The 25,112-nt window shown below is 36.3% G+C and overlaps 2 protein-coding genes across 4 annotated transcripts; one reads left to right on the forward strand and one right to left on the reverse strand.

Annotated features, from left to right (window-relative positions):
• Nucleotides 1–2,783: 2,783 nt before the first annotated feature.
• Nucleotides 2,784–12,820, forward strand: LOC110904861 (nuclear-pore anchor). 2 transcript variants are annotated; one of them, XM_022150738.2, is made up of 5 exons: nt 2,784–3,326; nt 5,975–11,615; nt 11,727–11,786; nt 12,346–12,448; nt 12,530–12,820. In XM_022150738.2, exons 1-3 carry the CDS (start codon nt 3,021–3,023, stop codon nt 11,732–11,734), a joined length of 5,955 nt encoding a protein of 1,984 aa, XP_022006430.1. In that variant the 5' UTR covers nt 2,784–3,020; the 3' UTR covers nt 11,735–11,786; nt 12,346–12,448; nt 12,530–12,820. The 2 variants fall into 2 exon arrangements, with proteins under 2 accessions (XP_022006430.1, XP_022006429.1); XM_022150737.2 differs by having other exon boundaries at nt 2,785–3,326; nt 12,360–12,448.
• A 2,347-nt stretch (nt 12,821–15,167) lies between these two features.
• LOC110904860 (CDP-diacylglycerol--serine O-phosphatidyltransferase 1) lies at nt 15,168–20,373 on the reverse strand. Of its 2 annotated transcripts, none has more exons than XM_022150735.2 (13): nt 20,102–20,373; nt 19,190–19,370; nt 18,503–18,568; nt 18,379–18,438; nt 18,110–18,200; nt 17,943–17,997; nt 17,768–17,847; nt 17,276–17,392; nt 16,726–16,810; nt 16,520–16,611; nt 16,062–16,315; nt 15,798–15,886; nt 15,168–15,528 (listed from the first exon to the last, which is right to left on the reverse strand). In XM_022150735.2, the coding sequence occupies exons 2-13, from the start codon at nt 19,351–19,353 to the stop codon at nt 15,401–15,403; spliced, it is 1,281 nt and encodes a 426-aa protein (XP_022006427.1). In that variant the 5' UTR covers nt 19,354–19,370; nt 20,102–20,373; the 3' UTR covers nt 15,168–15,400. The 2 variants fall into 2 exon arrangements, with proteins under 2 accessions (XP_022006427.1, XP_035836754.1); XM_035980861.1 differs by lacking the exon at nt 20,102–20,373 and adding an exon at nt 19,654–19,930.
• Nucleotides 20,374–25,112: the final 4,739 nt, after the last annotated feature.

Here is a 25,112-nt window from a genome sequence, read left to right on the forward strand (position 1 = left end):
GTGCTCCGCCACCCCTCGTTTCCATCATGAGCCTCGACTGCAGTCGAGGGTACGTCTCCCTTCCCTAAAAAAAGATCGACCGTTTTTTACTTATTACAGAAGAGAGAGAGCACCTAAAAAGGTTCAAATGAGAAATCTCTTAAGTGATCATAGAAACTGTAGCTTAAGAACTAGCATTCCGAGCTCCCCAGGGGTTAGGGGTGACGCGAGGATCCTAGGCGTCACGCGGCGGGTATGGGTCTCCCAACTTTCGTTTTGTTACACTTTAGTCCCTGAAGTTTGTATTTGGTTCCTTTAGGTGCAAACTTGAGAGTTTAGGGACTTGTTTTGATATAAAAGCATAGTATAAGGTGTAGTTAAGCATGGTGATCATAACCAAAGTATATTTAAGCGTATAAATGTCATAACCAAGTATCATTCTCGTTCAAAACACGTTCAAGGCATAAGTTTAGTTTAATTTCAATTTTAGCACATAGTTTCCAAGAATAACGATTAGACATTGATTGATTCACGAAGTCGAACATACGAGCCTACATAGAGTGTGTATAACATAAATGTAACAAAATACAAGCTTCATTAATAATCCAAGTCTCGGTTTGATAATGATTACAAAGAAAGGAACGATTACAAGAACACAAGGTTTTCAAAAATAGAAATACGAACAAAACTTTCTATAAATGGAAAGTACAAAAGAGCAGGGCGTTACAATATGAAGTGTAGAATTAGTGGTTATCTAATATCTACTTAACTAAGTGTGTAAGCATATAAGCTTAATCACACCATAAATCTTACCAATTTGATCACCGACATACAAAGTGAGGAATTGGGCATTCAACTTATACAATACCGTATTCTAGTTTCAGAAGACTATGTACACACACCTTCACAATATAGATTTCCAAACAATTCTTGTCCTGTACTTAAAATACCTAAGTTCATCCGAGTTTTAATAAGTCTGCTTAATTTGACATAAAAAGATACTAAGTGATCTTATGACCAATTTCACCACCTACATAACCAATTTAACTCGGTCAATATCAACTAATAACAACCATTTGGCCATGCCCACACACCAAAGAGTGATTTAAGCTTACAATACTAAAATTCAACAAGACCTCATATGCTTGATTAATTGCAATCCTGTTTAATCACCTTCCATATCAGTTTTTGGGTTAGTTATTTGTTTATATTAATTATTGTCTAGAGCTATACATTCTTTATAATGGCTCTGTTTTTGAGTTCCATTATAAATTCTAGTGCTAATGCTAATTTTATCATTATTTGTTGTTTGAACGGCTTAAATGATACCAAATTCGTCTTTGACGGGGCTCGAACCCTTGACTTCAAGGGGAGCAACACCTTAACTCCAATGTCTTTGCCAATTAAACTCAACCTCTACCTGCTATCATCTTCGCTTATCGTATATGGCAATACAAGTTCCTCAAGTGCCAGTAAGTTTGGACATTTGCAACCAAAGTCAAATATTTTTTATTTTACCATTAGAGTGACGTTTGTTGACCTTTTAGTCCAACCGTCACAACTTTAAATTGAAATTATATGAACATAAATGTAAATGGGATTTCCTCATATTATTAATAAATCAGGATGAAGTTATTATACAATCAATCGACTATTTAGTATGCATCGAATATAAACGGTTAGTACTGATATGCCCATGACGCAACGTGCACGGACATTATACTAATTGTTAACTATAAAGTAAGTTCTTAATCAAAATTTTTGGGATGTAAATGAAAATATTAACGTATGAAAAAGTTATGACCGTTGAAAAATCGTAGGGGTACGTTGTTTAAAAGTCAACATGAGTTGTGAGATGGGTCAAGTCTGATGCTTCGCTGGTAGTCAATCGGGCAACAATGAACGTAATAAACTAAGTCACGTTCTTGTTTATGCAGCTATTTGGTGGATTTGAAAGGCGAGAAATATATTGGGTTTTAGAAGTGGTATATGCTCTCCTTTAAAGGTGGAAGAAATTCAGCTTGCTTTGTTCTATGGCCAAAATTAGCAATCTAGTGTGAACTTCTTGGTGTCGTTGCACTTCCAATTCTCTTGATGCACCTTGTAATGTTTCTAGCGTCAATATTTTCTTTTTTATGCTTTACAAATTTACAGTCGTTCTAAAAAAAATATGGGCCGGGGTAGAAAAGTGGGTGTTAGGGTTGACAAATCGATCGCGTTTGATAGGTTATGGATTGGGCCAACTAGTAACAAGGTGGTAGGGGGATATAGTGATGGTCTATGGAATTTCTTATTTTTAAACAACCAAGAATATCCAAAATGGATATTCTTAGGGCGTTTTTAGCTTATGTAGCATTCTTGAGTCTTTTTGAAGCCGCAAAGGATGAGGGTCTTTGAGATTGCTTATTTTGGACATCCATTTAACTTATTGACTTTATAAAAGCTAATAAGTTATTTTATACTCTTTGACAAGTGCTGCAAGTCCTTTTATATAATGACTTCTAAACTGTATTGAAAAGGGGATTTTTGAGAAGTTAAAAATTGTAACACAAGAAAGCGTACATTGACAACTAACACGTGTTTATCCCATTTGCTTTTGATACTTTCGGTTTTCTGGCGCCAATGGACCTACTTAGTTGAGTTCAAAGGGTCATGCATAGTGATGTTACGACCTCAAGATTTATGGACGTAGTTTTTAAAAAACTTAGTTTTGCTATTTAAACCGAATCAGTTCATTCCATCTTAGCCGACCTACCTCTATACAAACGATTACAATCTCCTGGTTTCAAATCGTAAACTCTAAACCGAATCAATTCATTTCCATCCGGTCCAAACCAGCCGATATATCTCAATTTCAACAATTTATAGACAACAAACTTCGAACTCTTTGGGCACGCTTCTCTCCCTCCAAAACCCCCTCATATATCCCTTTCCCCTTTTCTCCTCTTCATTCTAGGGTTAGGGTTTCCACAATCTCCTCCCATTCTGCATGATCTTTCCCGATCTTCATCACCAAAAACAATCAATCTCCACCGGAGAAGATGCCGTTATTCATCTCCGACGAAGAATACGCCCGCTGCTCTCACGACGCATCTCTAATCTCACAAAAAGCCGACGCATACATCAAACAACTCTACAATCAACTCGAAACTGAAAAAGCTCAACACGATGCCTCTTCCATAACCGCCGAACAAACCTGTTCGATTCTCGAACAGAAGTATGTTTCGCTCAAATCGGAATTTGTCACGCTTCAATCGCAACACGCGCAACTCAGTTCGACTCTCGAAGAACGTGTCTCTGAAGTCGCTCAGATTCAAGCGGATAAGCACCAGATTTATCTTCAATCGGTATTGTCTTTTATCCTTTTTCTGTTTTTTCTTTGATTATTATGTTTTTCTGCTAGTTGATGCTTCAATTGTAACTGTTTTAATTGGATACTTGTACTGTTATATGAATCTAGGTTTAATTGAGGCGATAATTTAGTAAAATTTTATTCTAATTAAGTAATTTGATCCGTGAAATCGACTGGTTCACTCCTAACCAGTCTGAACTGCTCGATTTAGGTCGGTGTAAACGGTTTTAACCATTCTTCAACACCCCTAAAACAACATTTGCACAATCTCTTTGCATTTTATTATTTACTCATCATGTTTTTTTCTGTTAGTTGATGCTTCAGTTGTAGCTATCCTAATTGACTTTATTATTTGCTCATTATGTTTTTTCTGTTTGGCTACTTGTACTGTTTTGTGGATCTAGGGTTAATTGATATAATTGACACTACTAAGGCTGGGTTATTTACCGGAAACCGAAAATCGATTCGAATGAAAATGTTAATCAGGTTAACCTGATCCGAGTTTACATAAAAAAGTTCCAGTCATAGTTATCAAAGTCGCTAGGCGCACTCAAGGCGCATATGCCTCGCCTAGGGCCTAGGCGCAAAGCGCAAAAAAAGCGCGGGCCCGAGAAAAAAAAGCGCACTAAAATGAATATATATATTTATATATATAATGTTACATAATTATATTAGTTTTATAGATATTGTTAATCTCCAAATCTATTTTTAAAACTGATATAATTAGACATTAAAATCATCTAACTAGCATCTAACAATTTAAAACCTTTAAGATAATTAGTGAAAATAGCGAATTTAAAACCCAAAAAAAAAAATTAGTGTAAAAGAAACTCTTAACCGAGTAGCTGTGTCCTAACTTATATAAATATATAATATATTATATGCCTTCATTTTGCAATCTAGTATGCCTGAAAAAAAAACCTATGACATAATTCATTTAAAATTAAACCATAGTTATCAAAAGCGGTCGCTTTTGGCGCCTAAGCGATATTTCTGGGCGAAGCGAGTTGAATGCGCTCCTACTTCCTAGGTGTTTTGAGCGCATTGATAATTAATCTTTTTTTTTTATTTGTAAATTCCTCATTATCTGCAGTATTTGTAGGACTATTGGCAACTGTTTATATTTGAATTCGGTATGCTGAATTAATCATTACTACTCACAGAAACTGCATATCCTAAATATATGGGTAGCTACTTTTATCCTATTTTTTTGCACGGCTAAAAAACTTTCATTAGAATCCGGCAAACAAATACAACAGAGCTAGCAAGTTACTCTTATCCTAAATACATTAACAGCAGTTTTTTGTTCTCTGATTTAGTTCTGTATTTTCCAGTATTTATTTTTAATTAGTTAATTCTGAATTAGTTCTCTAAGTTCTAGTTTTTGTTCTCTGATTTAATTCTGAATTCTGTTGTCACATTATTGTTTTGGTTTTGAGTACTTTATTCCCTTAATGAACTTTTTTATTTTTTTATTTAAGTGCGCTTTTTTTTTTCTCGGGCCCACGCTTTTTTTGCGCCTATCGCCTAGGCCCTAATCGGAGCTAATGCGCCTAGAGTGCGCTTCGCGCCTTTAATAAGTATGAATTAAACACAATTCATTTAAAAGATGATAAAACAAATATAGAAATCCTTCAGCTCTGCACTTTCTTTTCTCTGCAACCCAGTCACTCTTTTGTGATAAGTCACTGTTCACATATTAATATTAGACAAAGAACAGTAGCTACTTTTTACCAAGGCACATGAATAAACACTATTTAAAAAGTCTGCCTTTTTATTTTCCTGTCTACCCCACCCCGTTCCATCTCTCTTCTTCCTCTCACTATCTCCTTCACTAACCTGCTACTCTAGCCTCCGGCAATCTGCAACATCACATAATTTATCCACCAGAGTAAATCTACTTCTTTCACCACCAGAAGTTAGCCGGAATGTGCAGAACTTTCGCCAAAATCTCGCCGGAATCTGAGAATCTCACCGGAAATGCGCCTGAACCATTGCTTGGAGAAAAGCGCAATTGATGCGCCTCGCCTAGAAATTGCGCCTAGGCGCACAAGGCGCTCGCTTTTGACAACTATGGTTCCAGTTACACGTATACATATACAATCAACAGAAAAGTGTAGTTTTAACCTGTACGTTTTGTTTTTGTTGTGAACATGATGTTTTGTTTCATTGGTTATTCGAGCAAATAAAAAGGTTTGGTTGAATTGATTTGAAGTTTTCTTTTTAGTTTATATGATTGGTTGATATAGTTTGGTTTGGTGTTTATTTTACTTGACGTTTTTAGTTTATATATACTTGACACCAGGGGTGGGTTTTAGTCTAAACCTGAGAAGCGACTCGAATAATAATGTTAATTAGGTTAACCTGATCTGAATTTACATAAAAAATTTCCAATTATACATATGCATACATAATCAACAGTTAAGTATAGTTTTTAACCCATGTGTTTTGTTTTTGTTGTGAACATGATGTTTTGTTTTTGTCGTGTTACGGGTAGGAAAATAGGATTCCAATAACATAAAAACCTTAATAACCCGAAACCTGATTAAAAACCCAGACAACACCCCTAATTGACACAATGAATTAGAAATTTGTTATTTTAATCAAGTAAATATGTTGATTGATTGGTGTTTATTTTGGTAGATTGGCAAAGATGGTGAGATTGAGCGGCTGTCACTGGAAGTTTCAGAGCTACAAAAGTCAAAAAGTCAATTGCTGCAGCTGATCGAACATAAGGATTTGGAGATTAACGAGAAGAATTCCAGCATCAAGGGTTATCTCGACAAGATTGTTGCCTTGACTGACACTGCTTCTTCTAAAGAATCTCGTATTAGTGAATTGGAAGCGGAGCATGCACGGATTCACGCTTCTTTGGCTCGTTTGACTCAAGAGAAGGAGTTAGTCGAGAGACATAATCTTTGGCTTAACGATGAGTTGACTACCAAAGTCAACAGCTCGTTGGAGCTAAGAAAGACGCATAACGAACTAGAAGCGGATATGTCTTCTAAGCTTGCTGACATTGAGAGAAAGTACAACGATACGTGTAACACGTTGAAGTGGAAGGACGATAGAATCAAAGAACTCGAGTCGAAACTTGAAGCTTTACAGAACGAACTCTGTTCATCGAAAGATACGGCTGCAGCCACCGAGGAACAGCTGTCATCTGAGCTGTCCACTGTGAACAAACTCGTCGAGCTTTACAAAGAGAGTGCAGACGAGTGGTCCAAAAAGGCCGGTGAGCTTGAAGGCGTTATCAAGGCTCTCGAGACGCATGCTAGTCAAGTCGAAAAGGATTATAAAGAAAAAATCGAGAAAGAAACGTCTGCTAGAAAACAATTCGAGAACGAAGTTTCACAGCTGAAAGAAAAACTTGCGAAGTGTGACGCAGATTTGGAAAATTACCGAAATTCGGACCAGCTTAATTTGTTGCAGATGAGCAGTTACAACACAAAATCATATGATGTGAACAACACAAATGAAGATAATAATAATAATCTTATGCTCGTTCCGAGTATTCCGGCAGGTATTTCGGGGACTGCGTTAGCTGCATCGCTTCTTCGCGACGGTTGGAGTTTAGTTAAAATGTATGAAAAATACCAAGAAGCGATTGATGCTTTTAGACACGAGCAATTGGGAAGAAAACATTCACAGTCGATTTTGGAACGTGTTTTGCATGAAATCGAAGAGAAAGCTGAGGTCATATTGGACGAACGTGCAGAACACGAAAGAATGGTCGAATCGTATGATATGCTGAATGAAAAGTTGCAGCATTCGCTTTCGGAACAAACTGTTCTCGAGAGAACGGTTCAGGAGCTAAAGGCGGAGTTAAAAAAACACGAGCGGGATTACAATATAGCCCAAAAGGAAAATGTTGATCTTCAGAAACAGGTGACGGTGTTACTGAAGGAATGTCGTGACATACAGCTTCGTTGTGGATCTGTTAATTATGATGATTCAGCTGTTGAAGACCAGATGGATGTTGGTTTGGATTCTGACAGTGTTTTCTCTGACCGTATGTTGACTTTTAAGGATATAAATGGATTAGTTGAGCAGAATGTACAGCTTCGGGGGATAGTTCGTCTTCTTACCGAGCAGATCGAGAGGAAAGAAGCCGAGATGAAGGAGAATTTCGAGAAAGAGTTTCAAAAACAATCTAAAGAAACCGCTTCTAAAGTTGAGGCAATATTAGCTAGAGCAGAAGAACAAACACATATGATTGAATCGCTTCATACTTCCGTTGCTATGTACAAGCGATTATACGAAGAAGAACATAAACGTCAGGTTCCTCAACTGCAATCTTCCGATCCCGAACCAGTTGACGTACGAAACAATCTTCCACTTCTTCTTGTAAGTTCTCACGATGATTCTTCGAAACGGGCACATGAACAAGCGTATGAACGTATAAAGGTTCTAGAAGAGGAGATGACGGGGTTAAGAAGCGAGATCATTACGTTGAAGGCCCAGCGTGACAAGTCGACTTTAGAGGCGACTTTTGCTCATGATAAACTCGATAGATTTATGAAAGATTTTGATCGTCAACGGGAAGAAATGAACGGTGTTATAGCAAGAAACGTTGAGTTCTCACAGTTAATAGTTGATTACCAAAAGAAGATTCGCGAAGCTTCTGAATCATTGCATATTGCGGAAGACATGTCACGCAAGCTAAACATGGAGGTATCAGTTTTAAGACGTGAGAAAGAAATATTAGTAAATTCTGAAAAACGAGCGTTCGAGGAGGTGCGTGTTATGTCGGAAAGAGTTCATCAATTGCAGGCTACTTTGAACACGATTCAGAGCGCTGAAGAAGTGCGAGAAGAATCTAGAAGTGCTGATCGTTTGAGCCAAGAAGATTACGTTAAAAGAACCGAACGGGATTGGGCCGAGGCTAAAAAAGAGCTTCAACAAGAACGTGATAATATTCGTAAACTCACACTGGAGCATGAATCAGCTATGCGAGGGTCAATGCAAAGAATCGAGGAAATGGGTAAAGAGTTAGTTGATGCTTTACGTGCGGTTTCGGATGCTAATGCTCGTGCTTCTGCTGCCGAAGAACGTTTATCTCAGTTTGAGAAACTCAAGGGTGTTGTAGGAAACGACGAGAATGCGAACGCGCTTATCCCCTCAACTACCAACGAAATGTTCGCGTTAAAGGAAGAGATTGAGAAACTGAGAGTAGAGGCTCAATCCGACAAAGAACACATGTTGCAGTATAAGCGATTAGCACAGGTAAACGAAGCTGCGTTAAAAGAAATGGAAGTTCGACACGAGCAGTTTAAATCGGAGGCGGAAAAGGTGAAGAAATCGTTGGAAGACGAAATCGAGTCGTTAAAAGCGCAGGTTAATCAGCTTCAAGACGGTTATCATTCAAAGGAAAAAGAAGCAGCTTCTGCTGCCGTATCGCAAGAACAAGCTCTTGCTTCTTCGTGGTCTGAGATTTCAAAATTGAAAGAAGAATGTACGGCAAAAACGTTGCATGTCGAGGCTTTAGAGTCGCAGTTGTCGGCAATGAAAGACGATTTGGAGAAAGAGCATCAAAGATGGCGTACCGCTCAAGACAATTATGAGCGACAGGTTATCTTGCAGTCCGATACAATTCAGGAGTTGACCAAAACATCACAAGAACTCGCCTCGATTAAAGAAAAAGCTTCGGAACTCCAAAGGGTATTCGACATTCTCAAAGCCGAAAACGATGAGCTAAAAAGCAAGTGGGAGACCGAAAAGATGGTTCTAGTACAGTCCAAAGATAAAGCGGAGAAAAAGTTCGATGAAATTAACGAACAGAACAAAATCTTGCTTGATCAACTCGAGGCGTTACACATTAAACTGGCGGAAAAGAGTCAGGGTTCGGGTGCACAATCGTCTGATGACGGTGGATTACAGAATGTGGTGAAGTATTTAAGGCGGTCGAAAGAGATTGCGGAGACTGAGATTTCGTTGTTAAAGCAGGAAAAGCTACGGTTACAGTCACAGCTTGAAGGTGCGATGAAGGCTGAATCAGAAGCTCAAGCGTTACTTCGAGCCGAGCGAGAAAATTCTCGAGCGGTTCATTTTACAGAGGAAGAGTTTAAAGCGTTACAGGTTCAAGTTAGAGAAATGAATCTGCTTAGAGAAAGTAATGTACAGCTTCGAGAAGAAAACCGTCACAATTTCGATGAATGTCAAAAACTTCGTCAGTCAAACCATAATGCGAATATCGAAGTTGAGAATCTTAACGGTTTGCTTGTTCAAAGGCAGAATGAGGTGGAAGCGTGTAAGAGAGAGACAGAAACGTATAAGAAAAACCAAAAAGATCTAGAAACGAGAATCGGTGAGCTGGTTGACAAATTTAAAGATATGGATCCCGAAGAATACGTTCGAATGCGAGCGGAATTCCAACAGATGAATGTGAAATTGTCGGATAAAGACGGACAGTTGGAGGAGATTAAGAAACTTGTTTCCGAAAAACAACTGGTGATAGTGCGGTTGGAGCAGGATCTTGCAAGAAGCAAAGTGGAAATAGACGAAAGAGAGTCGAAAATTAATACCGTTGTGCAAACCGAGAGTTCGCTAAAATCCGAAGTCGACAAACAGAAGAGACTTATTTATCAGTTGAAACGTAGGTGCGAGAATTTGGCTAAAGAGAAGGAGGAAACATTGAAGAAGAATCAAGAACTTTCGAAAGAGTTAGTTGATTCGAATCAAGTGAAAAGAAGCAATGTAGACAGTTCGGGTGAAGAGAAAGATGCACGTATTCAGATGCTCGAAAAAACCGTTGAAAAGCTTCGAGACGAGTCTAGAGAAAAAGAAGAAAAAGATACACGGATACAGATGCTGGAGAAAACCGTTGACAGGCTACGCGACGAGGTTAAAAAGGGAAAAGACGAAATCCGGAGTGAAAAGTCAAAGAATCAAAAGACCGAAAAGGGTATCGGTGAGGAAAGATTAAAGCTGACAGACGACTTGGAGAAACACAAACACGCGTTAAAAACTCTCGTAGACGAAGTTGAAAAGCTGAAGAATGAGGGTGACTGGTTTGATGATGTGGCAGCCGCCTGTCATGCTGCTGTAGAAAATTTCGAACAGATGGCAGCACATCACGTTTCCGGTGAATTTGGAACTGTTACGGCTACAGATACACCACCGATTGAGTCAACTGTACCTGTACCATCACGAACCGCCACAAGCGAGGTGGTTACTACTACTACGACTGCTATGATACCGGCAGAAGAGAGTGCAACTGCAAAGGCGCCGGCTGTATCGAAACCGAAAGTTGAACCGCGTAAAGTTGCGAGGAGGTTAGTCAGGCCTCGTATCGCAAAGCCCGAGCAACCGAAGCGTGATATGGATATGTCGGAAGCTGCTGACGCAAACGTTCTGTCATCTGTACGCAAACGTCCCTCTACTTCAGAGGGACCGGGATCACATGTGCGTGACACCAGCGTTGCTGACGTGGCACCACCTCAAGTTAAGAAATCCAAAGCGTCAGAACCACCACATGACGGCGGTGAGGTTCCTGAAACCGTCACCGAAGAGTCCCCTGTTGGAGATGAACTTCAAAACACTAAAGAGGATGAGGAGGTAGAAACTGTTGGTGATGAGCAGGCAGTTGAGGATGATGGTGAAGAGAATGTGAACAAAACGGAAACTGAAGAACAACGTAATGTTACTGAGGTGGAGCACACACAATCACAGGCGGTTACTGGTGAAGGAGGAAGCGAGCCCGAAGAGGGAGAAATGGAAACCGATCAGGCGAGATCACCGTCACCTATGCCAGCTGAAGAAGACATGATTGAAGAAACCGAAACCCTAGGAGATTTGGAGGTGAGTTCTCCGCTGTTAACAATGGAGGACAACGAAGATAAAACCGAAGAAGGTGAAATCGAAGTAGAAGAAACGACTCCCGAGAGTTCAACTGATAAGCAGCTACCTAATGACGGGAATGATGAAGCAGGTTCCACCGCTGAAGAGGCTGCCATTGATCATGTTCCCGCAACAACTGCTGTTCCTGTACCCGAGAAACCATCGAAGACTTCTGCTATGACTGAGCCGTCAGCCAGTGTTGGAAATCAAGATAGCAGCGTTAGCAGTGTGGTCCCCACATCAGCGGGGCCCACACCAGAGGAGCCAGTTGTTGATACAGGATCCACCACTATTAATTTGAATGAAAGAGCAAGGCAACGGTCTCTGCAGAGAATGGCGGGCGCGCAACCTTTGCCGCCTGTCGCCAGGGGTCGTGGAAGGGCTGTGCGTGGTCGAACTCGTGGTGGACGCACTGGTCGTGGTGGTCAAACACCTGGTTCTCAAGGTATGTGATGTTTGTCAAAAGATCCTTATAGTTTCTTAACGAGATACACTATAATGTTTACTTATCTGTATATCTGATGAATAACATGTGTTAACCTTTTTATGTTTGTAGGAATGTGATTCAAACGGTGGCACCTACACCTGATGTTGACCTCTATCAACTCATTGTCAGGTACTTCTCGATATATCTAATTCGGCACTTGTGTGGCCTTGTGTATTTGACTACTTTTTAATAAGTAATCATATGTGTGTGTAGGGCGAGGGTCATTACCGGACCCTAAGTTATTGCGAAAACAAAAAGAAAAAAATTGAATCGTTTAATTTCTTGGTCAATGTCTCTTATTTTCTACATTTTGTGCTCTATATAATTTTACAGACGTGTATTTTATGCGCATAAAAAACCATCAAACTAATTTGTTAACATACCTTTTAATTTTGTCCCGTTTATCACACGCGTATGTGATGTAAGATGCTACACATGTAGTATGTGTATATATGTATATGTATATTACATCATTAAAAATATGGAAAAAAGTGATGGCTTCCAACCCTATATGTATATGTATATTACATGATTAAAAATATACAACCTCTAGTTCTGCTGATTTTAGTTCCATTTTTAATGGTTTTACAGACTTTTGATTTACCTTTCAATATATTATCTACCTCATCTATTATTTGTTTTTGTTGTGTTGCGTTTGGAATATAGGATATATTTGTAGTTTGATTAGTAATTTGAATGCAGAAAAAGGTGGGACAATAAGTACAAATGTCATGATAAAAGCTAAAGAAACTGATGTTAATTATCAAGGTCTTGTAGAGCTGGAATTGAAGGTTTGTCTTAATATTTTTTGGCATTTTGTGTTACATGATGTCTCTTTGTAACCAGTTACTAATTCCAATATGATATTGCAGGAATCTTTTGGTTGATTATAAAAAAAGCACCTTTGATGATGGTCAACATCTGGAATCAGTTGCCATGTTTGATTATTATTTTTTTTTTTGTCAAGAAGTTGTATTTGAATTTACTTTCCTCGCTTGTGTCAAAGCATTTTTTTCTTGCCGGAGATTGGCTTTTTGTTTACCGTTTTGAGTTGGGGGTGTTTGAAAACTGTTAGAAACCAACTGGACCGGCCAAACTAAAGCAAGTTTTTTCACGGTGTGATGACGGTTTGGCCTGGTATGAAATTTGCAACAAAGCCTTTCGTATTATTATTAAGTACATTCCTTTTCATTTCTAGAATATGCTGTATATATGTTACAACCATAAACCATTTTATCATTAATTTTTTTAGGACAAACTAATGATTTTGTAAAAGGTTAGTTAAGATTGTTGAAACCGAATTGGTAGACGTCTTAGTCGATTTGGTTTGTCGTTGCTTGAAACTGTAGTTATGGCTTGGCTTCAAATTTTTAGAAAAACTGGTCAAACTGGAATGAGTGGAATGTGAAGAGATCATGATAATGTTTGGGGAAAATAGTAAATAGCTAGAAATGGTTTAGTTCTTTTTGTGTGGTCTGTCTTCAGTGTTTGGTAGCAAAAGTTGGACCATTACTAGTGATCATCCTGATTAATAGGAAATTGCTTCCCACATGGTGAAATTTTATCTTTTAAAAATAAAAATAAAATATTTATAAGTTAGTTCTAACCATAGGTGCTTGTTTTTTAATGGTGGAGAATTTGTTAAAAAAGACGGGAAACTAGTAAGTTGCTAGATCAAAATATAGTACAAATCACTATTGCCTTGTATATTTTGGAGATATATACCTCAAAGTAGTGGTACACACAAAACCCGAATCTGGACCCGGACCCGAAAATAGAACCCGGAACCGGGTAATTATAAAGCCCGGGTTTTTTATACCCGAACCCGACCCTACCCATAGGGTAGGGGTTGGGTATGCATTTCTGTTATAAAACCCGAACCCGGAACCGGGTTTTTTTATAAACGTTTTCAACCCGGGTTTTACGAGTACCCGGTTTCAACCCGAACCCGGAACCAGGTTTTTTCAATACCTGGTTCGGTTTCCCAATACCCTGTTCAGGTTTTTTCGTTTTTTTGTGTTTTTTCAAGTTTTGTACCTTGGTAACGGCTATATAGCTGTTAAAAAGTGTATTATGATTATTTGTTTGGTTTACATTGTATCTCTAATTCTCTATACCCTATAAAATGGGTCTTTGATGACGAACAATAAACGAAGACGATCAAGTTATTCGAAGCTATCTATCTTCATCATCTTATTCGATCCGGTTCAATGATTATTTAGGTGTTAGGTATTTCTATGTTTTATGAAATAAAAAGGTTTTGCATTTTATATTTCTATGATTTATCACCCGAACCCAACCCGATCCATACCCGACTCTACCCGAACCCGAAAATAGGGTATTATAATACCCGGGTATTAGAAAACCCGACCCGAACCCTACCCAAACCCGAGTATATAGGGTATACATTTTTTATATAAAACCCGACCCGGGTATTGTCAATACCCTGATTTTGTAGAACCCGATCGTACCCAAACCCGGTTCCATACCCGGAACCGGGTATTCAGAAAACCCGATTTGTGCACCACTACCTCAAAGGGACCAATCTAAATTATGACCCTTTGCAAAATTGCATGAGGCAAGAAGATGATCAGCTGTCTCCAATCTTGCACACCACACACAATCTCAAGAGTTCATGATTATACCTCTTTTTGATTGTGCATCTTTTGTTAGTTAGTGCTTGTTAACTACGCTTAAGGCATATGATTAGCTAATTTCACTTGTAATCAGGCAGGCATTAATGGATTCGCTAATTTCATCGAGAATCACTCATCTTCAACTCATGACTTAGCTTGAACCAGGGTGGGTTATCCTGACGGCCGCGACCCTGAAACTAGAACTCTTCCTAAAAGAGATCTTTGCCTTTTTACTAGCGATGAGATCGGTACGGTACCCGCATAAAAAATACCGAAACCAAAAATGAAAAACACAAGCCGAATACTGTACCAATTGGTACCGGTAGTGCAAAAGTATCGTACAAATACCAAAACCAATTAGTATTTTTTTTTTCTGTATTGGAGCAGATACTAGTATCAAAGATATCAAAACTGAAACCCATAATCGGTAAGAAATTGCTCAACCTACCACATAATAGTACTATGACATTGACAATATATGTTGTATATAGGTCATGACCATATCGTATTAACTAATATGGTTTAAGCGTCATCATCCGTTATGATAATGTGCTACATATTGCGCTTAACTATGTATGTTTAGAATAACTATTGCATAGAACTTTTGTTTTGAACATACCAACATTCATACCTATAGATGCTTAGAACAACATAATCTTTAGGAATCAATGATCTACTAGATTTATAAATATGTCACAGATGTTAAAACATATTAATATGATCATACTCAATACCAAATTCATCCCCACTACCACCACACATATCTTTATATGTGTTGATAATACGGATCAGTTCCGATCGCAAATGAATCTCATAATCCTAACATGACAACCACACGAATCCATTCGTGAAATAAAAGATGATAAACAAGAAATGACGTTTAAATATCATTTCAACTTTTCATTTTTCAATCAAGCTTATAATACCAACAACATTATTGGAAATTTGGATTTTTTGACCTTTCTGGTCTAATTTGGTCTCACTTTTCACCCAAAAAAAGTCAAAAGGATAATTTATCCCTCAATTATAAGCATTTACATTTTCAAGGAATTAGCATTTACAAAATCTAACACCAATGAATCAAAGAATGCTGAATAATTCAAAACTTCACTCGCGCTTTCTTCTTCGAGTTCTATGAGATTGCCACGTCCACAACATCAAGAACATCGAAAAGATCACGCCCGCAGATGTCCACATAATCACCAACCATCTTGGCATAGGAGTCGGAAATAAACCTAAACATTAAACGTTAAACCATCATTTAACAGGATGCAAATAGTTGATGTTTGACCTTTTTAAGGTCAAACTCGACAGTTTGATTTTTTTTCATAATTGGTATTCTTCGTGTTTATCTTTTCATAATTTGTTTAATTCAATTAGATTTGGTCACAATGCTATAAGTACGACAACGTTGGTGCTAATTTTTAGATGGTTCTATTAAATATAGAACTCCGGAAGTATGAAATTTGACCTTAAAAAGTCAAAATATGCAAACGAAACTCACCATGTCCAAACTTGATACAAATTAGGAGTTCAATGATGCAGATGGCAAGTGAAAGCCAACAAAAAGCTCCCACCTTTTTCACCGGTTTTCTGAACATATATCACCGTAAAAAAGTTAGAAGCCACACATATATGGCACCTCTTTACGATTTACAGGTGGCATTTTTGACCCATTTACTAGTAAAGAACGGGTCAATTTGGGTTGTGTTATATCATAAACATGTCAAATGGGTCAAATTAAACATGAAGATAATGAGTGGATTACCGGTCTTGTAGGTAAGAATTGTACTCTCGAATTGTGGGGATCGCAATGAGCCACCAAAGGACCAATCTATAAACAATGATCGGGTTTCGAGGTGGGACCCAAAGGCAAAACTTGAGGAAAAAGGTATTGAGTTCAACGGTTAAGAACACTACGCAAAGACTAAACACTTGAATGAACCGCCACGGGCCAAGAAGTGGGTTCCACTCATCTTTGTCCCAATGTGCGGGCGTAAATTGGCTCAACGTTCGCTTTACCTGCCAAAAAGACAATGTCCAATGTCCAAATCACTATAATTAGTACGGTAAGCATGCTTTTTATATTTAATGACAAAGAAATGCACACTAACCAAAAGATCAATTATAATCTATAACATATTACTACTTTTACACAAAAAGGAGTCAAAGTTTGACTTCTTTGACTTTAACTTTTTAATCAAATGCATGAAAAGATGAGCTTACTTTTCCTAGTATATTCGGTTGACGGCTTATTCCAACCCACTCGTATGTTTTACCGTCAAAATAACGAACGGTATGCATTCCTGCCCAAATACCTACAATGTGAACAAAATTAATATTACCAATGCAAATTACCTCCATGCTACGATAAAAATAATTGTAATCAATTTTAATGCAAATTACTTTTCCTTGTATGCTCGATTACTTACCGAACCAATTGCAGATTAATATATCAAGAACAATGCTATCCCACCAGCACTCATTGAAATTTGGCAACATATGGCGAAAAGTTAGCTGGAAAATAAAAGCAACCTTTAAATATATATATATATATATATATTAAACTTGAAAAAGAAAAAGAGAAAGGAAATCAAACTTTTCTAGGGATGGTGAAAAGAACATAAAAACAAAAAGGTCGTTCTCGTGACTCAAACCCACGGGTCACAAAGACACAAACGAGTAGTGGTGGCAATTTCGACCCATTTACTCACGCATGAACAGATTCGGGTTTGACTCAAAAAAGGGTCAAATGAACAAAATAGGTAAAAGAGGAACGGGTTGAAAGTTGTCTGAAGTCGACCCATTTACATTATTCAACCTTCAAAGATTGTAATTATATTTTTTTTTGTAATCATAATTTTAACACGTTAGTTATTTAAAGTGACAAAAAAGTGTTTGCGGGTCAACACAACCCAACCTGGTCTGCTTTGACCCATATTAAACAGACTTATTTCAAGTATAACGCGTTCACTGTCTAACCTCCATTAACTCAAATCCAATTGATAATACCCACAAAAGGGGTTGATTACGAATCATTATTGCTTTTCCCCACCACCCGAATATATGAGCCGGAACAAATTCATCAAAAAGTGTCTCCTGCAAAACACAAAGCAAATTAGTGGCTGGTAAAGCAAATTCGGTCCAAAAAGGAGTTCAACTTTGACTTTTGGTAATTTAGATTTTGTACTTTCCATATAGAAGATTGAAATGGATGCGTTTTTCTTTTTTAGTTTCAAAACGTTCACTTTTTACTATCGTATAACTTTATTTTTTTTCCGGTACACTGTCGAAGAACAAATATAAATTATAATTTTGTTAAATATAATTTTGACATTTAAAGTCAAAGAGAATGTTCAATAAAACCGAGTGCAATGACTTAATATAAATTATAATTTTGTTAAATATGTATCATGTATGCTATAAGACGACATAAAAAAGAAATAAAAAAGGTTGTGAAAGAAGAAATCATACATAAACATTTATAAACCTGCTAGTTGGATTTTCAGGAACGTAAAGTCGACAATCCACACCGTATGATCTCTCCGGAAGTTCTAAGAAAATAATAATAAAAATAAAGTCAAGCCAATGAATTAATTTATATAAAAAAAAAACAGTTCAAATACATATATAACCAAAAATATGTTACCAACTCCAAGATCAGGGTGAAGATACTTCATAAACTGCCTAGCATTGTCACGAGTCTGAAAAAAAAAATAGTGAACGAAACAAATGTTAGTAATCATCGACTCCCGACATACAAACAACCATTGAACCTTCTTAAACAAAATAATATAAAACATATTAAAAAACAACCTGAAATAGCAAAAATGTTAGAGCAACGAGGTAGATAACAGCCATCCCATGAACTAGACGCCAAATTGCAGGATGCGGCCTAATTAGTAACCTGCAAGACCATAAAAATGAAATATTATGTCTTGCATGAGATTGAAAATGCCCAAAGTACCCTTTTAACTACGAAGTTCGATTAGCATGATAGAATTAAAAAAAAAAATAAAGATCACATAAATCATTAACATTGATATGTATAAAGTAATCGAAAGTATAATGTTATTAGAACTTACGTAGAAGGAGCTTGCAACAAACAATAAGTCAGAAAAACCGCAATCATTGCCCATATACCCCTTTAAAAAAGAAACATACATTAAAAAATGTCGATCACTAAATTCATGCAAAAAAGATGCCAACCTTTTGACTGATGTTACAATATCAGCCGATGAACTACCTTCAGGATCAAGCGCTCCACTCGCCCAACTGCAATCTCATTCCAAAAGCGCATATAAAAATACATAATTAAACAAAAGGGTAAATTACTTTTTGAGTCCCTGTGTTTTAGTAGTTTTAACTAGTTGAGTCCAAAAGCAAAAAGTTTAACGACCTGAGTCCCTATAAGCATTTTCTTTAACCATTTGAGTCATTTTGAGTCCAAATTTTAACCTTTTGAGTCCAATTTTTTGGACTCAAATCGTTATAAAATGAAAAAAATTGGACTCAAAACGTTATAAAATAAATGGCTAGGGACTCGGGGCGTTAAACTTTTTGATTTTGGACTCAAGTGGTTAAAACCACTAAAACACAGGGACTAAAAAAGTAATTTACTCTAAACAAAAAAAACATAATTAAACAAAAAAAAACATAATATAAGACTAAGTTCCTTTGAAGGTCACTCTACAAGTTCTTTCTAATAAGCGCATATAAAAATACATAATTAAACAAAAATTACATTATATAAGACTAAGTTCCTTTAAAGGTCACCCTACAAGTTCTTTCTAATGTTGGATGATATGACTACAAATAATGTTGACTATATGGTAACAACAATCAAGTTAATAACGGAAATTATCGCGTTTACCATGTGATTTAAACAAAACTTACATAAGAAAGCATGCACCGATGAATAATAATGTAATCGTACGGGGCTTGTAAGCCCAAGCTGTCCATGGGTCAAATTCATCCACAGTAGTCAATGTGCTCACTTCACCATTATGTTGACCGGCATTATTATGTCTCCTTCCTCTCCTATGACCATTAGCCTCCATGAAACTGTTCCTTTTCACTACAAATGAAAAACACGAAAGTAATTAATTAAAAAAACCCAAAATTATATCTCATCACCAAACAAAGAGTGAATTATACGCCAAAACCGATCATCTAGCGCGATTTTAAGTCGTCTATACCGCCAAGATCACAAATTAAGTAAACTAATGCAAATCACAAAAAAGATAACATGAACATGTTGTAATCAAACCATTAATGATCCAAATGCTCCAATAAATAAAATCTTGAAATAAGCATTTAATTTCGAAATAAAGGCATGTAACAGTCACGGGCTTTATTACCTTTTGATCTTTGTGAGTTCAATAGGGCCTACAACCAACAAAAACATTTAATGCAAAGTAGTAGTATTAATGTTCTCAAAACCAGCAATTCAATATTACTTTCAATCCTCTGCACAAATCAAACAATTTGTTTCCACAACATATGAATTTCACAACATAATTCAAGAGCCAACCCACAATCTTGATTCCAATCTTTACACCCATTGATTCTCAAACAAACCACTAAAGACACAAGCTTTACAACAAATTTCCACACAAGATTAAAAACCCATATCAGAAATCAATATAAAAACATAAATTAAACAACAGATAATAACACAGAGTGTGTGAAAATGGAAAACAAGGTACACATAGTCATTGAAAGTACACACGGACATACATGTACAACAGAAACAGATTATAATCAGGAGAGAGAGAGAGAGAGAGAGAAACAGTTATTGATTATTACACAAAGATTAAGAAGCCCTAGCCGCAAGATTGAAGAAAGAAAGCGATCAAGAGCCGTCTGATCTCTGTAAAAAAGAAAACTTTTATGATGATTTGAATAAATTAGGGAGAACTGGAGATGGGTATGATTAATCAGGAAAAAAGGGCAACTGGGTACTTTCGTGTTTAAAATTTGGTGTAAAATAAAGATTTTCTTGAATAATCTGTGAGGGGGGGTATATATAGATATAAAGAACGTGTACGTATATATTGGTAGGAGAGAGAAAGAGAAGAAAAGTACGATGGTCCAGAGAGAGAGAGAGAGAGAAGAGGGACAGGTTTTATTAGATAAAGAGAATGACGAAGCCAAAGACGATTTAAAAGCGACGTAACATGTTGTATTTGTCGTCTGTATGTTTTAACTGTGTGTAAACACACCGTTGATTTTTCATTATTCTCTATTTTATTTATTTTATTATTTAGTGAATATCCGATAATAATATGCTTTATTTGCTTTATTCTCTCTCTTTTCTTCTTTTACATTTCTGTCACATTTTTCTTTCTTTAAATGTTGTGAAAAAGTTTCAAGACTCTACTTGTATGGTCAAAGGAGAAAGGTGGTTTTGTGTTCTTAACTTATAAAGATCCAATTTGACTTTAGTAAGTCGGTTTAGATGTTGGATGAGATGAATTTGGTAACTTGTTCTTGCTTCTCAAAGGTGGTTTGATGACATGAGAAAAACTTTTAATGATTTTTTGTAATAAGTCTTGAGAGAGATCTGACGTATTGCTTAGACTGTATATTATCGATTAACGCCCCATCCAGGCGGCAATGAGAGCGAGAAACACCGAGCAAGGGGCAGGGTTGGAGCAAGCGTGGAGGGGAAATGGGGGCTTGTGTTGTGTGGTGGGGTCCTTGCGTTTCTTAACCAATCACAACTTTTTTTTAACTTTTTAAAAGTAGTATTATTTTATTGGGTAGTGGGTAGTGAAAGGGGGTGAAACCGTAGTAGGTGTTTGTGAAAGAAAGTGATGGAAAGTGGGGGTGGTGATGTCTCAGTTAGGTTAGGTGACATTTATTTTATGACGTGACAGTAATGTGGAGTGAAAGAGCGTGAAACGACAAGGGATAACCTCATGTACAATACTATATATATTAAATGTTATCCACAAGGCTAAAAGAAGTTTATGGGATGAAGAAAAAAAAGTGACTACGTTATGTGTTTTTAAAGTTTTCTAATGGGTTTTTTTAACTAGTGGATTACGCTTGAGGAGCCAAACCAAGCAAATCATTAAGTCACTTGTGTTTGCATTTATCTAAATAACATTCTGTGATTTCAAGTCGCGTGTCTTATCAAAGACAGAAAATACAGAGTATGTTTTATGGATTGTTGGTTTTTGCACGCGTGGGAGCTTTGACGTTGTACGTGTCTTAACAATCGGATTCCTGTAGTTTTTGGATAACATAACATGACCAAGACAAATACTTCTACGTTCTTTTTAGTGGAGATTGTACACATATTTTGTAAAGGGATATGCATTGTCAAAGTTTTTGCTAGGGATGGTAATGGGTCGAGTATACCCTGCGGGTATCAGGACTCATTTGTTTGTTAAAAGATATACGTTGGGATTTCCAAATACATATTTTACTATTATAATTATTATATAATTTTATTTATGCACAACTATTATAAATTTAAAATGTACATTACATACATATAAGTTTTATAATAAATTTATAATACTTATACACTTATATGTATATAATTCGCAACGTACAAAATATAAATACTATTATCAACTACCTATACTAAAAGAAAATTTATTTTTCACACTATGAGCATACTAAAATAAATCACTAAAAGATAAGGATTAATGGAAAATAAAAATATAAATTAAAAAGTTCGGGTAAACGGGTATGTGGTCTCGGGTAATCGGGTCGGGTATCACCTAATCCCATACCCGACCCATACCCGCGAAAATTTTCAAAACTAATCCTATACCCAGCCCAATACCCGTCGGGTATCGGGTATACCCGTCCCATTTGTGTCGAGTTTCGGGTATACCCGTCCCATTTGTGTCGAGTTTCGGGTATACCCGTCAGGCGCGGGTATTTTTGTCATCCCTAGTTTTTACCCAAAATTTTTTAATGTGTTTTCTCAAAAGAAAAAAAGAATTCACCACTTTAGGGTTGTTTTGTGATGGAATTCGTCGCTAAAGATTACTATTGATGTGTCATGTTGTGGAATGTTGTTGCCTAATATTAGTGGTCCACCCTTGCTTGCACAATTGAGTCAGTATACATGGTACTTGGTCTAGAGTAATAAGCATCTTTAGTCATAGGGGTATCTTCATGAGTCTTGATCATGTTGAATGCTATGTTCTTTATATGTTGTATTATTTGGAATCATGTTGAATGCTATGTTCTTTATATGTTGTATTAATTGGGATTAGCCTTTTGAATCAACCGTCCAGAACAAACAAGTTATTAACTGGTTAGTTCTTTGGTCTCCGTATTTCCTCAAATTTGGTCCCCGGTCTGTTCTTGTCCGCACCCGATCCAATTTGGTCCACTCCCAACAATCCGGTTTGAAATCATGACAAGTTGACAACCCTAGTGGAATTTAGCTAAGGTGTCATAATAAACTCTCTTCGAGACTCAACGTCATCGATGAATCATATCATGCCCACCATCCTAAATATCCTAGAGTGACTCTAGTACCATTTGTGATATATAACTTCTCATATCTATTCATATTGTTTGATTTGTCCATTGGAATCTCACAACATTGGTTATTCAGATTAAATGACGAATGAATGTTTTTACAATGGAATTATAAGATTTTTTAAAGATTTACATGTTTTTACAACGAATTATCTATTATTTTCTGGTTAATATGTACATGAAGTTTTTCAATGAACACCTTCTTTAATTTGTCCATGACATCATAAGTGCCTATTTAGAATTGACTAAGACACCCAACTTAATTACAAAAAAATGTCATTTTATTAACATTATTCTTACATATCACATCATTAATCACTAAAAGCCATGATTACCACAACCATTAGTAGGACTTTAGGGATTTGACTACTATCATATATATGATCTATCATTGACCAAATCTTTACTATACAAGATAAAAGAGACAAAGCCTCTTGCTTTCCTCTTTATATTTATTTTTTTCCTTTCACCTTTTCTATTTAGAATTTAGATTATTGAATGTAGCATTGTTTCTTTATTTTGTTTATTTTTAAATTATGTAGATTTAATCATGATTTACTATCGGATGGGTCCGAACAACAACTTTGCAAACAAACCCTATAGAATGGAGCTATTCAAGCTTCAAGGTAATAGAGGAATCCAACCTTGATAGATATATTACCTTGTTGCTCATTCAAATTAAAATGTAAAGATTGAATCTACATGGTGACGCTAAAACGCAATGGTGAAATGTGTATGTTTAATCGATATCCTTTTTCTACTCAGATCTAGACGTTGGTGATAAAGGCTGTGATCGTAAACAAATTATAATGATGAAACAAATATATACCTGGAATTTAAATAGAGACGGAAATTACACGCTTTTTTCCTATTTAAAATGTAAACCCATAAAGGATTGAGTTCTTGAAAATAAAATAAATTTACGATGTCCATGGCTTTATAGCTTAGTGGCATCTTGGTGGTGAGATAAGACTTTGGGACACAGGTCCTGGGTTCGACTCCCACAAGGGGGGTTTTCCCATATTTATTGTGTTTCCTCCTGAATTGGTGTATAGGCAATAGGCATCATGTCTAGTAGAGATGGATATGATCGGGTGGTTCCACTCGTGGCACGATAATGCGATCCAAATTTTCCGTTCAAAAAAATGACGCTTTAATATTTGTACTTATTTTATTATGTTGATTCTTTGAAATACATATAAATACATTGATATTATACATTGATATTATACATTGATATTCAATATTCAGTAAGTAACAATATATTTTATTTTAACATATAAAATAAAATGTCTGCATTAATTATATAAATATTGAGTAATATCCATGGAATCTAAAGTAGAAGTGTTACTAGATGTTCAAATATCACATTCGATTAATCCTTTGGTAAATTAAACATATAACACATCAATATATAGAGTTATAAATAGTAGAAAGCAACATTTTGCATTTAGTTTGTTACAAGGACAAAAATAATTTTATTAATCACCAAGGCCTAGCAAGATGTTAGACATTATAAGCATCACCATAACATGTCAAAAAATAAAGTAAAAATTACACCAAGCATTCTGAATCTAACATAGATAATTTTCTTTTGTTTATAATACAAAAAAAAAAAAAATCCTAATATCTTTTGTTTTATTATTATTTTTTTTATATGCAAATAACCTCAACAAATGTAGGAATATTTATTTATTACAAGCATTAATTGTTGTGGTTTTATTATATGGGAATTAAGATGTAACCTATTAAAGCCTTTTTGGCAACAACTTCTCTGATAAATGTAGATGTTTTTATCCTATTGTGTGTTGGTGTGAGACATGGAATAAATGGGATAGTACTCAATTATAATTAACAAGTGGGAATACCCGCGCTCTGTAGCGGGCTCGGGAAAATCTGGACAATATCATCTTGATTTATTACTGTACAGGCACTTGCTATGGTGACGGAAAAAGGAAACCACAAAAAATAAAGTCGTAATATGCACAAAAGAATATTGACACGTGTCATCGATCGAAAACCATAAAAACGCTTACCGGCCCCGGTAATACAAATACCGGTAGCGATGTTGTTCGGTGGGAATTGGTGAAATTCATCAGGGTATCGACACATTACTGACACTCGAGAAAAACACTTCATTATTGATACAACTCCACTGCCAACAAGATTAATACCAAACTGAATACACGTTTTTAGTTTCTTTTTTTTTAAGTTAACGAACATAATTTGTCGAAAGAAAACCAAACTAAATGGGTTAAAACATATATTTATAGTATAAGATTCAAAAAATTAAAGGATAAATAAAGCA

Source organism: Helianthus annuus, chromosome 12, assembly GCF_002127325.2.
Source record: "Helianthus annuus cultivar XRQ/B chromosome 12, HanXRQr2.0-SUNRISE, whole genome shotgun sequence".
Taxonomy (NCBI): Eukaryota; Viridiplantae; Streptophyta; class Magnoliopsida; order Asterales; family Asteraceae; genus Helianthus; species Helianthus annuus.

Excerpts from the sequence above, each read along its gene's own strand:
- LOC110904861 (XM_022150738.2), top strand. The coding sequence starts at position 3,021 with ATGCCGTTATTCATCTCCGACGAAGAATACGCCCGCTGCTCTCACGAC. Across the intron at positions 3,327-5,974 it reads ACCAGATTTATCTTCAATCG|ATTGGCAAAGATGGTGAGAT; the intron begins GTATTGTCTTTT and ends TTATTTTGGTAG.
- LOC110904860 (XM_022150735.2), bottom strand. The coding sequence starts at position 19,353 with ATGGAGGCTAATGGTCATAGGAGAGGAAGGAGACATAATAATGCCGGT. Across the intron at positions 17,848-17,942 it reads TCACCCTGATCTTGGAGTTG|AACTTCCGGAGAGATCATAC; the intron begins GTAACATATTTT and ends TTATTTTCTTAG. Across the intron at positions 15,887-16,061 it reads AATTCTTACCTACAAGACCG|AAAACCGGTGAAAAAGGTGG; the intron begins GTAATCCACTCA and ends ATATATGTTCAG.